This window comes from Vulpes vulpes, chromosome 10 (genome assembly GCF_048418805.1).
Source record: "Vulpes vulpes isolate BD-2025 chromosome 10, VulVul3, whole genome shotgun sequence".
NCBI classification, from domain to species: domain Eukaryota; kingdom Metazoa; phylum Chordata; class Mammalia; order Carnivora; family Canidae; genus Vulpes; species Vulpes vulpes.
Window position 1 is genome coordinate 23,726,582 of NC_132789.1, and position 12,289 is coordinate 23,738,870.

A 12,289-nucleotide genomic window follows, 5' to 3' on the forward strand; every position below is an offset into this window, starting at 1 on the left:
CCGTTTGAACCCAGTATTTTCTGATTGTGAAAAGGGTACCAACCTGTGCAATGGCGCCGTGACACGGCCACGGACTCCAGCCTTTTCTGTCGGTTCCTTTAATTAGGAGAAATTAAGTGGGGCTGCTACATATTTTGAGAATAAATAACACTATTTAAATTTAGGCAGCCTTAACCACTAACTTAACCGCTGAATTCTCGCTGCTACATGCCTCCTAAATAGATCAGCATAATCTTAACTAGGACTTAAAATGCATCATCTTCGTTCTGGAGCTCAGAACCAGCAGCCGACAGGAGCCTTTGGAGGCTTAATGACTTTAATTATGGCGAGAAATACCTTCCCCCGATGGGGAGGGGCGCTGCCGGCCTGGTAGGGTCAGCGAAGGCCGGATGGGAGCCCGCCCCCCAAAGGCCAGCCCCCACTGGGTGGGGAGGGGGGAGCGTGGGGAAGCAGAGAGGGAGGGACCCTGTGGGAAGGCGTGGAGAAGCAGGGCTGGGGGGCGGGGGTTGAAGCCGGAGGGTGGAGGGGAGGAGGGGCCCTGGGGGAGGGCCTCGGGGGCCTCTGAGTTCTGAGCTGTGTTTGTGGCTTTGGCACTTTGATCTCCTGCCAGCGAAACCTGGAAGGTCAGGCCGGGCTGCAGCCAAGCCCTGGAGCGAGGAGCCGGGCGGAGCGGGCAGGGCAGAGCTGCGCCACCCACCCGCACCCCCACCCCGCACCCCCACCCACCTCCTCTCCCACTCCGGGAAAGCGAGCCTGCGTGGCTGCCCAGGCGCCCCGCCCCGCCCCTCTTCACCCATGGGGCCGTTTTGTCTGCCCATCTCCTTCAGGCAGTGGATTAGGGGCTCCGAATCATGAAAGTAAACTAGCTAACCACTCTACAAGTTTGGTTTGGTAAAATCATTTATGTTGCATACGCTTTAAAGAAAGCAGGTTATTTTTTAAGCTAGGTGCACCCCTTCCTCCCTACCCTGCCCCAGAGCAGCAGGTGATTGCTCTGGTGGTTTGTGGGTGTTAGGGTCGTTTCCCTCCGCACTTCTGACACCCGCCCCCTTCTTGGCACCGGTATTTTCTCACCGGTTGCCCATGTGCTCTGGTGTGTGACCTCATTTCCTATGGAATGAAAGGTTTCTGTAGGAAAACAGGGCACTGGTGAGACCGGCCTTGCAAGCCCCCTTGCCTGGCAAGAGTATCCCCTGTGGAGCAGTGACTCATGCTTCAGGGAACAGCAGCTGACCAGAATGATCAAGAGCCTGGTGCCTGGGTGGTCACTACTAAGTGAAGGGGGGAGTGCAAAGGAAAAAATGAGGAGGGAGGGTTTAAAATCCTCTTAGTGGCCTCTAGAGGGCGGGGCATAGAGGGACCCAGTGAGTGGTGCCTGTTTGGACTGCAGTAGGACCAGCCAAGAGACACAGGTGGGTGTCAGGCATGGCCAGTCTCTGGGATTGGCTGGTTGGGTCTCCATCCGTGTTCACAGTCCCTGTCCCTCCCTGACCACAGAGCAGGCCCTGCTGCAGTGGCAGCATGCGCCAGGCTTGTTCCTGGCACCCTGCATTCCTGGCAATGATGTGCCTGAGGCTCAAGCCTTAGGCACATGTGTGTCTGAGGCATGTGCTTTGGTCTCATTGCCCCAAATGAGGCCATCATTGAGTTTGGGAGTTTGGAATCGGCCACCAGTTTCCCCTAAAAAGCCAAGCTTCCAGTCTTCGCACTAGGTGGCAAAGGCCGACTGGCTCACTTTCCCAAGACAAGTTCCATTTGGTGCAGGCCATCTTTCCCCACAGGTTTCAAGGGGTTCCATAGGCTCCAGAAGTCTCTTAGGCTCAAGAAAAGCCAAGGTCTCCTGAGTGATAATGGGAGGAAACTGTGAAAAGCTGCATCTCATGCCATCTGTTCCTGTGGATTTGCCCAAGGGTAGTCATTTGGTGAGAGTTTTCCTTTGGTCAGAGTTCTAAAAGGAGCTTGCATTCCTCCAGAGAGTGGAAGGAACAAACAGTGCAGGCGCTCAGTCTTGTTTTCTAAAAGCTTCGACATCAGAGATGTGTTCACACAGAGGCCTGGGGCCTGATAAATATCCATGGTGAGGCAGAGCCGCTGCAGTCGAGGCTTCCCAGAGACAACGGCAGCATTAGAACTAACCGCCAGTAGGAGGCCCATCATGCTGCAGCAGAAGATGTGCCTGCAGGTAATAAACCAAATCCTGAAAGTGTCAAATACACAGAACCTCGAGTTCCAAGGAGAACAGACCTTTCTCAATTTTAAAAGTCAAAGGAGATGGGAGATCAGGTGGCCAAGAGCCGAGCTACAGTCTGTGCATGGAGTACCAGGGACCCCAGTGTTTGATGCTAACCCCGAGGGCAAAAGCTGATCTTTTTAGGTTAATCAACAAACATTTCTTGGCCATTTACCCTGTGCCAGGCCCTTTGCTGGATTCTGGGAATTCAGCAGGAAAGAAGTCTGGCACATTGGCCGCCCTCTATCTAGTGAGGAGGCACTTTGAGTAAACAATTAGAGCATGATGTCATAAGAGCTCCAATGGTGGGCACGGTCAGGCCTCAGGCAGTGGCAGTGTGGAGGGAATAACACCTGAATTGACAAAAGTTTTAGCAGAGGTAAAGGCTAGCTGGTATGGGGGAGGTAGTGTGTTCCTCAGCAACAAGGACGCAGGCCATCAGAGAACTAGAAGGTCAGCCCAGTTAGACTTGGGGGTCGGAGCATGGAGTTTGCCATCAGCAGTGGGGAGGTCACGGCCTACCCTAACAGCAACACAGTTATTGGAGGAGAGTGGTACAGATCAGAGCTGTGATTTAGAAAGGCCCCTCTGCTGCTGGGTAGAGACCACACTAGGGTGGAAGGGGCAGCTGGGATGGGCTAGGGAACCCCCATGGGCAAATGTTGTGACTCATGGTGAGAAGTCAGGTGTCCTGGACAGGGGGGCAGCAATGGAGATGGGAAAACAATGGATGGATTTGGAAGATGGAATCAGCAAAACTTGGTAAGCAGTTGAGTGTAGAGGTGAGGGCAAAGGTTTAGCTTGGCCCCTGGAAGCCTAGGTTCTAGAAGGGTAGGGATTAGATAAAGGGTATGCCTACAGCAAGACCGCAGGCATCCATATCAGCCTGAGCAAGAAATGGCCCACAGATGCCCAGGACAGTGTGCTCTTCTTTGGAAATAGCCACAGAAGGAACTTGGGGACCTGCGTTGAAGCAGAATGCTGATGCCAAGTCCTAGGAACCATGCTCTGGGACTCTGGTGCCATTTGGGGTTCTCCACAGTAATGGTTTCTGCCACTTTGGGTCACACTGCTCTATGAATGTATTGGAGGAGAGCTGCAAGTGAATGCTTTCTTGGGTAAAAAGAGATCTCCACACTCTGATTTCCTTTCTAAGCAGGATCTCTTCTGCCAGGACAGCAGCAAGTGTGTAATGACAGGCACTTCTAGAAGGTCTCATCTTCAATCTTTCTTAGGGACGTCCGGCACACAGTTGGACCTCTTAAGTAGTTGTCAAACTGAACTATGTAATTGGATGTTTTCATACCAGTAACCATCTCATTTAGATTGCAGTGTGTATTCTCTCTACTTGTCTTCCAGCTCAGAATGGAGATCTCTGTCATATCCTCAGCCTTCTACCTGTACCTTAGAGAGCAGGGCCATGAATAAGGGGCGGTATTCCTCTTTCATTGGCGTACCACCCACCGTGGAGCAGTGGGTTCCAGAACATCTTCTAGAGAAGGGAGTGTGTAGACAGGAGTTGCTGCAAAAGGATTCTGTATCCAAAAAAATGGGAGATCCCAGGTAGATAAGAGCCTCTAGCACACTAATGTGCCCTGACAATGTCAGGGGTCACTCTGGAATATGCAGCATTTCTCTAAGGACACTGACCAAGAAAATCTCATCCTGTGATATATACTTTGGGAAAAGCTGCAGTAGAGACATGAGATAGCTGAGCCCATATTCAAAATTTTTTACCCATTTGCCCTTGGAATGAAATACACAGACTATTCCTTGTGACTCCCCAGCCCTCTTCAGAGAGGGCTGCACCTACATTGCTTGCAGAATGTACGCTTTATGAGGACAGGGATCTGCCACTTGCTGCTTCCTGCTGAACGTATCCCCAGGGCCTGGCACACATAGTAACTGGTTAATTACTACTGTTAACAAATAAATGAATACATGGCACTACAAATAGAATTAAACTCTGTTCCCACCTACTATGTTAATTTGTTGAGTATGAACCATGCCCAGGGCAATCTGCTTTGTGAGACTTTATGGGGCACACAAACTGGTCAGTGAGATCCACCTCCTGGCTCTTTTAGACTCTGAGGGCAGGCTAGCCCAGCACCCAGGCCAGCCATTTATATGTAAGATGTCTATACCCTTTGACTAAGCAAGAATACTTATAGCTATTTATTAATGATAGCTGCCACCAGGATGTGAGTATGAGAATATAAATATGGGACTGTTTATAATAGAGAAAATGTAGAAATCTGCTTAATGCCCATTAGGGAGATGGTTTTAAGCTCAAGTACAACCATAAAATTATTCCATATAATAGATTATTGCATATAATGGAATTCCAGTATAATATGGAATATTCCATATAATGAAATAATATATGTAGCTGGTAAGAATGACATTTTTAAATACAAATGTGTATAATATTGTTGAATAAATTGTTGAGTTAAGGTAGGGGAGGTACAGAACAGTATGTATATACAATTTATTTTTAAGTGAATTTTGATATATAAGTACATATATGCATTTTATTCTTGCCAATATATGGCTTTAAAAAAACAACATGGAAAAATAAAACGTAAACCACACTGTTAATGTTATAAATAAAGCTTGGTATATTGGGGGTAATAGGTCAGTTACTTTTTGCTTTCAGTTTCTAAATTATTTAAAAGTGTTCACAGTAAGCACATTTTACTTTTATTTTTTTTTTTGTTTTTTTTACATTTTACTTTTATAAATAACAAACATGAAAGATTGTTATATTTGAGAGGAAGATGCATCATAGAAAGTCGTAAGTGGCAGAAGAGAAATCCTTAGAAATATTAGGGCCCAGAGAGGGATATGAGCTGCATTAAGCTGTAGAGAAAAACCTGTCTTATGGGAGGGGTGGCACATGAACTTGACCTTGAAGAATCTGTAGGTCTGATCAACACATGGTAGTTCACACTGGAGTATCTTTCTGCATATGAAGTATATACAGAGAGTTACTCTCAAACTGACTTCCTTCTCCTAGCCAGCTCACCACAGGTCACTTTACCCAGAAGTTAAATGTGTTGACAAATTTTTCTTGTAATTTCTGCACCATTTTGTCACTACAGATAAATTAAGAATTGAGGGGGTATAAAAGGAGGGGAATTAAAAACCTATGTGGATTGTATTATTACTCTTACTATAATCTTCATATTTTTTGGCCCTGGGCCTCCTCCCTTCTAAGGAAATTTGAAATGTAAGCCACAATTTGTTCAATGTAGCATGAATTATTATAATAAAAAACTGGAATAGTTCAAATACCAAAAATACATGAGTAAGTAGAGTATGTGAATGGGTATTTCACAGCTTTAAAGATGTCTACAAGGAGTTTTTAATGACTTGTTGGAAGTTTATGATAAGTGTAAAAAAAAAAAAAACCCACCAAACACAAAATCAAAAAAAGAAAAAAAAAAGCCACCTTGGAGCCCCCAAATATCAGGACTTCCTATAAGAGGTTGAAGACACAGGTCTTCATATCAGCATTAACCATCCAGTTTCCTTGGTTATCATGTGGTCAGGAGTTTGGGACAAAGATTTTTTTGTCATCTTTTGGGTTATTTTCGATTAAGATGATATTCTCTGAGAGATTTCCCATAATAATTATTAGGCACTGAGTCCACCACATCCAGTGCTAGACAAACATAAACAATGATGAAAAATGGAGTCTGTGCCCAAGGGCTGCTGGGAGTAACCAAGTCTGGGTATGACTGCACACACTGGGGAGGGTGCCAGATCCATTCCTGATAGGAATTCTAGAAGTTAATTGAAACTAAAGCAGACTGGAGGCTTTGAGTTCAAGGTAGTAGTGGGAACTGAATGCCTCATTCCCGTCTGGAAATTCGAGACTCAAACATATTGATAGAAGCGCTTTCCGTAGGGAAAAACCACATCCACATTCAGGGAGCAGCAACGCAAGAGAATGGTGCTAGGCAGGCTTTCTTTCACTCAGAATAAACATTTATTGTATAACCATAGGAGACTTGCATTGTAAGTGCCAACCACAGTAGGACCCTGTGTCCTGGGGCTTGAAATTTGTACTTTGCAAGATGTAAGTAAGTGCGCAGATATTTGCATTTTTGATACTTGTGTCAGTAGCTGTGGACAAATTCTAGCCTTGGGCCTTGCAGCCCTGGAAAGGTAAATAAAGGACCATGACAACCTTTGGTTCCACATTCTAGCACTGGGCTTCTAGTCACCTGCTGGCTGGTGTTGACCTGCCCACCTGCCCTTGCCTGACTGAGGCAGCAGAGGTGAAGAGGGCTGTGTGGGAGGGACTGGGGGAAGGGCATGCAGAGGGCAGTGATGGCAGGGAGGGCCTTGGGCTGCTTTGGGGAGGCCTTCCTGCTCTTCACATCCTTCTCATGCCCTTCTTTCCATGCCAGTCTGCACACAGTTCAAGGGTAACTGCCTTCTGTAACAGTAGTCTGGTTTACCCATGACCTTTATCTAGCCATATCCACCAGGCTGTGTCTTTTCCATCCTTTCTTTGAAACAGCCTTATCTTGAGAGTTTTGTGACTTTTATAGAGTTTCTGATGATCACAAGACCACTATCTCCCAACTATGTAATCTCCCAATCTATGGTTTAGATTTGTTTTGAAACAGTATTCAGGGACAGGGATGGGGGTGGGCACCTGGTGGCTCAGTTGGTTAAGCATCTGGCTCTTGATCTCGGCTCAGGTCTTGATCTCAGAGACGTGAGTTCAAGCCCTATGTTGGGCTCCACCTGGAGCCAATTTAGAAGAAAGAAAGAAAAAAGAATATTTGGGCCCAAGCTTGAGTAGGTAAAACAAAGAAATGATCTTAGATGTGAAGATTGGTTCAGGAATATGCCTCCTCTATTTTTAACTGAAAATGTGAGGCGAGAGGGAAAGTGTGACCAAGGTAGTGTTCTGTGTTTTTTAATTTGCTTTGGGAATAGTATAATAAATGTGTCCTTTTCTAAATCTGGATTATTCATGGCCTATTTTAAATCCTGAGCTGGCTCCTGACAGGCCAGTTCTCAACTGGGTTGACTCCCCTCCTGACTAGTCCTGGTAGGGGCAGGAAATACAAACTTATTTAATAGCAACTTCCATTAAAGTAAGTCAACTGTGAGAATTCTCATTTTCTCAAAATATTTGTACTTGGTCATGTCTGAGTCCGTTAAATAGGTATGTTAATTGGGTCTTAAGCACCTTATTCTTGACCTGCAGTTTTTACTATAGATACCAGAAGACCCTTCAACCATCCTAGATTTTGTTTAAAATGCCTTTTGGGGATCCCTGGGTGGCTCAGCAGTTTAGCGCCTGCCTTTGGCCCAGGGCCTGATCCTGGAGTCCCGGGATCAGATCGAGTCCCATGTCGGGCTCCCGGCACGGAGCCTGCTTCTCCCTCCTCCTGTGTCTCTGCCTCTCTCTCTCTCTATGTCTATCATAAAGTAAATAAATAAATCATTAAAAAAATAAATAAAATACCTTTTAAAAAGTGCCTATCCTGGGTGGGTCATGCCCCACCTCCAGGTCCTTGAGCCTTCCATGTTCCTGTGGATCAGGGGAGCCTGGAAGCAGAAACAGCCACATGGCTGAAGCACTGCACTCCTGCAGGTCCTGCAGCCTTTCTTCTGCCACTGTCAGGCTCTCCACCTGCACCAGCATCCAAGCTGGAGGGGCTGGGTACTCCTGACCAGGACGGGTCTGAATGCACATTCCCTCAGGTGCTAGTTGATGCACTTGATGGTGGAATGAAAGCCAAATAAAGGAACAAGGGGTCCTGTTTATTACCTCGTTTTTGATGCTTTTACTTGGGGCCCCTCTCCATCTAGGAAAGAATTGTGAAGACTAGGATATCACCTGAGTAGAAGACACAGCGCCAACTTAACTGTTAACTCTGGGGCCCATGAACTGTTGGCCTCCAGCAAGGGAGTCTGTGTCCCTATAGAGCCTTTTGGAGGAAGATGATGCCACATGGCCTCAGGCTTTCTCACTGTGCCATCATTTCTTGGAGGAAGGTGATGCCACATGACCTCAAGCTTTCTCACTGTGCCATCATTTCCTCTCTCACTGGAGGCGGGTAATAGGGCCACTGTGACCCTTACCCCATGGCTCTGGATAGCCCCCTGCCTCTCAGCTAAGTGGTCAAGATTAGGAATTGAAAGGGACCCTAGTGATAATCACAGAAGGCTTCCTCCTCCTCTTACAGGTGGGGAAACTGAGACTGGGACTCAGATTCAGTGACTTGCCCACCATTGGCAGCTTGTCAGAGGCAGAGCCAGGAATAGCTCCTGAGAGTCACTCCTGTCTGCAGCTTGCTGGTGAGGCAATGGGGTGGGATGGACAAGCGGTAGAAGGGACTTGAAATACATGGATTCTCCGTTCGCGGAGGAGTCCCAGGGACAGAAGGACAGCTCCTGTGGCACACACCCAGGGCACCCTGGCTCAGCTTGGCTCAGCTCAGCTAGTTAGTTGCTGGGGACTTTTCAGTGCCCCTGAGGATGTGACAGTCCTGCTGCTTTGGTGCGTGGTACAGGGAATGGTCTTGTTAAAGCTGCGGGGTAAGACTGCCCTCTAGTGGCCTTGAGAAGCCATTGGTCCAGCCACTTTTGTCAGCTAGTTAGGATCAGTGACATGTCCTTAGGCTGCCTCCCTGTAGTGATTATTCTCTCAATAGGAATTCTTCAATTCAAATTGTATTCTTCGTCAAGCATTCTGGTTCATGGAATTGATCTCTAAACACCAGTCACTATTTTCCCATCTTATAGGAGGTTTGGGGTTTTATTTTTCTTGTTGTTGTTCACCGCTCCCCCCCCTCAAACTTAGAGGTTTCTTAACTTCTCTAACAAGATTCCAGTTCCTAAAAGCAAGGGTTATGTCTTATGTCTTGTTCTTCCACAGCTTTTACCCTGTTGTCTGCTTAGTTGAACATGACGTTAGAAGATTTGTTGGGATAGAAAGAATCCTCCCTCAAAAAAGAATCCCACCCCTTTCACATTTGTTCCTAAAACAGTCTCATCGCGTCTCTCTGATCCATAGTTCCCCAAGTGGTTGGATCATCCGAATCCCTCCAAAAACTTCCAGAACTCAGTTTCCTGGGCCTCACTCCAACCCTGCTGAATCAGTCTCTGTGGTTCAAGCCAGGAAATCTGCTTTACAAACTTCCCAAGTGGTTTTTGATGTGTAGCCAGGTTTGGCAGCCAACTGCTCTAAATCCCCATTTACATTTTTTTTCATAGCTTTTCCCTCTGACAGCATCTCCAAAGGTCTTTGGCTTGTGTCAGTTATTTAAATTGACCATTTCGAGATTCCTTTGGAAATACTCAGTGTGCTGTCCTAACTGCAGCCCTGGCTGACAGAGGGAGGAAGAAGGACCACAAGAGAAGGACCAAAGGCATCTACTTTGGTTTGCCAGTGGCTCAGTGTTTAGAGCAGAAAATACTGAAACCAATACCTTCATGCTGACTGGGCAGGTTGTTGATTTGTTTTTAATGTTTGGCTGGATAGGAAGACAAAGGTGAATCAAGCACTGATTTTCACCTCGTCTAACAACTCTGGTTCTCAGATTAGCTGTACAATGTAGGTGGCATTGTCCCTTTTTTTATAGTGACAAGTTAGTAACTTGCCCAAAGTCACGGAAGTTGGTGACTGTCAGATTTCTGCATTCGAATACAGGTCTGATTTCCAAGGCCAGCTTTGGAAAGGTAAGAGGACCAAGAGTGCCAACCTCTTCTTTTTAACTCTGCCAGGCCAAGCGGGCAGTGCAGCGGGGAGCCACTGCGGTCATCTTTGATGTGTCGGAAAACCCCGAAGCTATTGACCAGGTAAAGTCCTCGGGCCACGCCATGTGGCAGCCTCCCCAAGAGAAGCACGTTTAGTTAGCTGGGCTTGTCACACAGGCATCACCCTCATTTCGGGGCTTTGCACTTGTCTGCTGGCACTAGAAACCCATGTTTAGACATCATTCCTACTCCATAACAAGGCCTTTGAGAGGAGATAAGAGCCAGGAAGTCAGTGGTTGGGGGGCATTTTCAGAGACCCTTCTGGGCCTTCAGCCTGCCCAGTCTGTCCTAAAACAGGCTTCATTCTCAGCCTTGTCCTTTGGAAGCTCCAAGGCTATAATGCTTGAAGACTTTCAAGATTTTCTAATGGTATTAGCTATTCTTTTGCTTCAACCTCTCCTCCTCATTCTTGCTTCTTAAAGCAAGAACGTCTTTTAACCAGAACTGTCTTTTCTTCCTCAGCTAAACCAGGGCTCAGAAGACCCGCTCAAGAGGCCAGTGGTGTATGTGAAGGGTGCAGATGCCATCAAGTTGATGAACATTGTCAACAAACAGAAAGTAGCTCGAGCAAGGATTCAGCACCGCCCTCCTCGAGTGAGCCTCCGTCAGCCCTGGCCAGCCTCATTCGGGCACCCTCCCTTTGGGCTTTTATTCCAGTCTTCTTTCTGTCTAAAATGCTGATATAGCCTAGGTTCCTACAGTTTAGATCAGACGTGAGGCTGGAGGCCAAGGAGAAACGTTACCCGTGTACCTTTATTATTTTTTAAGATTTTATTTGTTTGAGAGAGAGTGTTCATGAATGGGGAGAGGGTCAGAGGGAGAGTGAGAGAGTCTCAAGTAGATTCTGTGCTGAGCACAGAGTTTGACACAGAGCACGATCTCACCACCCTGAGATCATGGCCTGAGCCAAAATCAAGAGTTGGATCCTTAACCAACTAAGCCACCCACACGTCCCCACCCGTGTTCCTTTAGAGAGGACTCCAAAAGACCTTCCATAAATAGATGATTTTTTTTAAGATTTTATTTATTTATTCATGAGAGATACAGAGAGAGAGAGAGAGGCAGAGGCAGAGGGAAAAGCAAGCTCCCTGTGGGGAGCCCACTGCAGGACTTGATCCCAGGACCCCAGGATCACTACCTGAGCCAAAGGCAGACACCCAACCACTTAGCCACCCAGGTGCCCCCAGAAATAGATGATTTTGTGCTAAGGTGTCTCTGATCTCTTCCATCTGGTGTTTCCTCTTGGTAGCCTCCTGTCTTTCTTTTTTTTTTTCCATCCTGCCTCCTTCTGAAAATCTGAGGAGGATCAAAGGAAAGAGTACCCAGCTTCCCTTGTCTCCCTCCTTCCATTTGACCCAGACTAAAGAAAAAAGCCTGTACTTCTTCCTTCCTGGAGGGTAATAATTGCATTTCAATAATTGCATTATTGAAAACCCCTAACTTATATTTGAGTCTGGAGCACTTAACTTTCTACTGAGATTGAAGTTTATGACTTCTAGGCGGTTGATGAATAGCGTTAAGGCTTCTCTTGAGCGTGTCAAAGGGACACTGCTGGCCAGTAACTCTTCATTGGCATCTTCCGCCTAAACCTCAGGCTGAAGATTCTGGGAACCTGGGACAGGTTATAAATATATGTGGTTTATTACCTTATCACAGATACGCACACACAGGATGATCCTTTTGCTCACACAAAATATCTAGATACCCGCAGCATTCAATTAGCAAAACTCTCTTCCTCTTGGCTAACCACATGTCCTAGATGAGGTGGCTTCCAGGTTTTTGGAGGCAGTGTGCCCCGAGGAAAAGATAAGAACTCAAAGTAGAAGGGATTTACAGAAGAACTGCCTTTGCTGGCTTCTTTTTAAAGGAAAAACGAGCGCTTTGGTAAATGTGACTCACTGTAGTGGAAGCTGGTATCTGTGGAAGCAGCATACAATTTTCTAAGTTGCTGTAAACCATTAATTATATGGTTAGTAATCACTGTTCCCTCAAAACATGACACTCACTCCTTTGTCCCATAAATACGATATTCGTGTTTATTTGGATGGATCTCTCCTACCAGTTACAGCAAACTTTGCGCTATTCCATGGGGAGCTAGGCGTTACGGTGGGAGTTCTCTTGACTGTGAGGAGGCCTGGCCAAGACTGCTGCACGCTTCCCCCTAGCCACACCATGAGGGACTGCCTGGGGTGGAGCAGACCCCCAGGTGTTTCCTGCAAACAAGGGGAAACATACTCGGGTTGCCCCCAACCTTATCCCAACCAGGGCTGACAC

At 46.7% G+C, this 12,289-nt stretch overlaps 1 protein-coding gene across 1 annotated transcript in view; it reads left to right on the forward strand.

The window, feature by feature from the left end:
- The window catches only part of ZNRF3 (zinc and ring finger 3), a 154,409-nt gene that overhangs the window by 134,319 nt on the left and 7,801 nt on the right, over positions 1–12,289 (forward strand). Inside the window, exons 3-4 of the mRNA XM_072723137.1 lie at positions 9,983–10,057; positions 10,478–10,609. Coding sequence (XP_072579238.1) covers positions 9,983–10,057; positions 10,478–10,609 — 207 coding nt within the window. The remainder of the gene's footprint in view (positions 1–9,982; positions 10,058–10,477; positions 10,610–12,289) is intronic.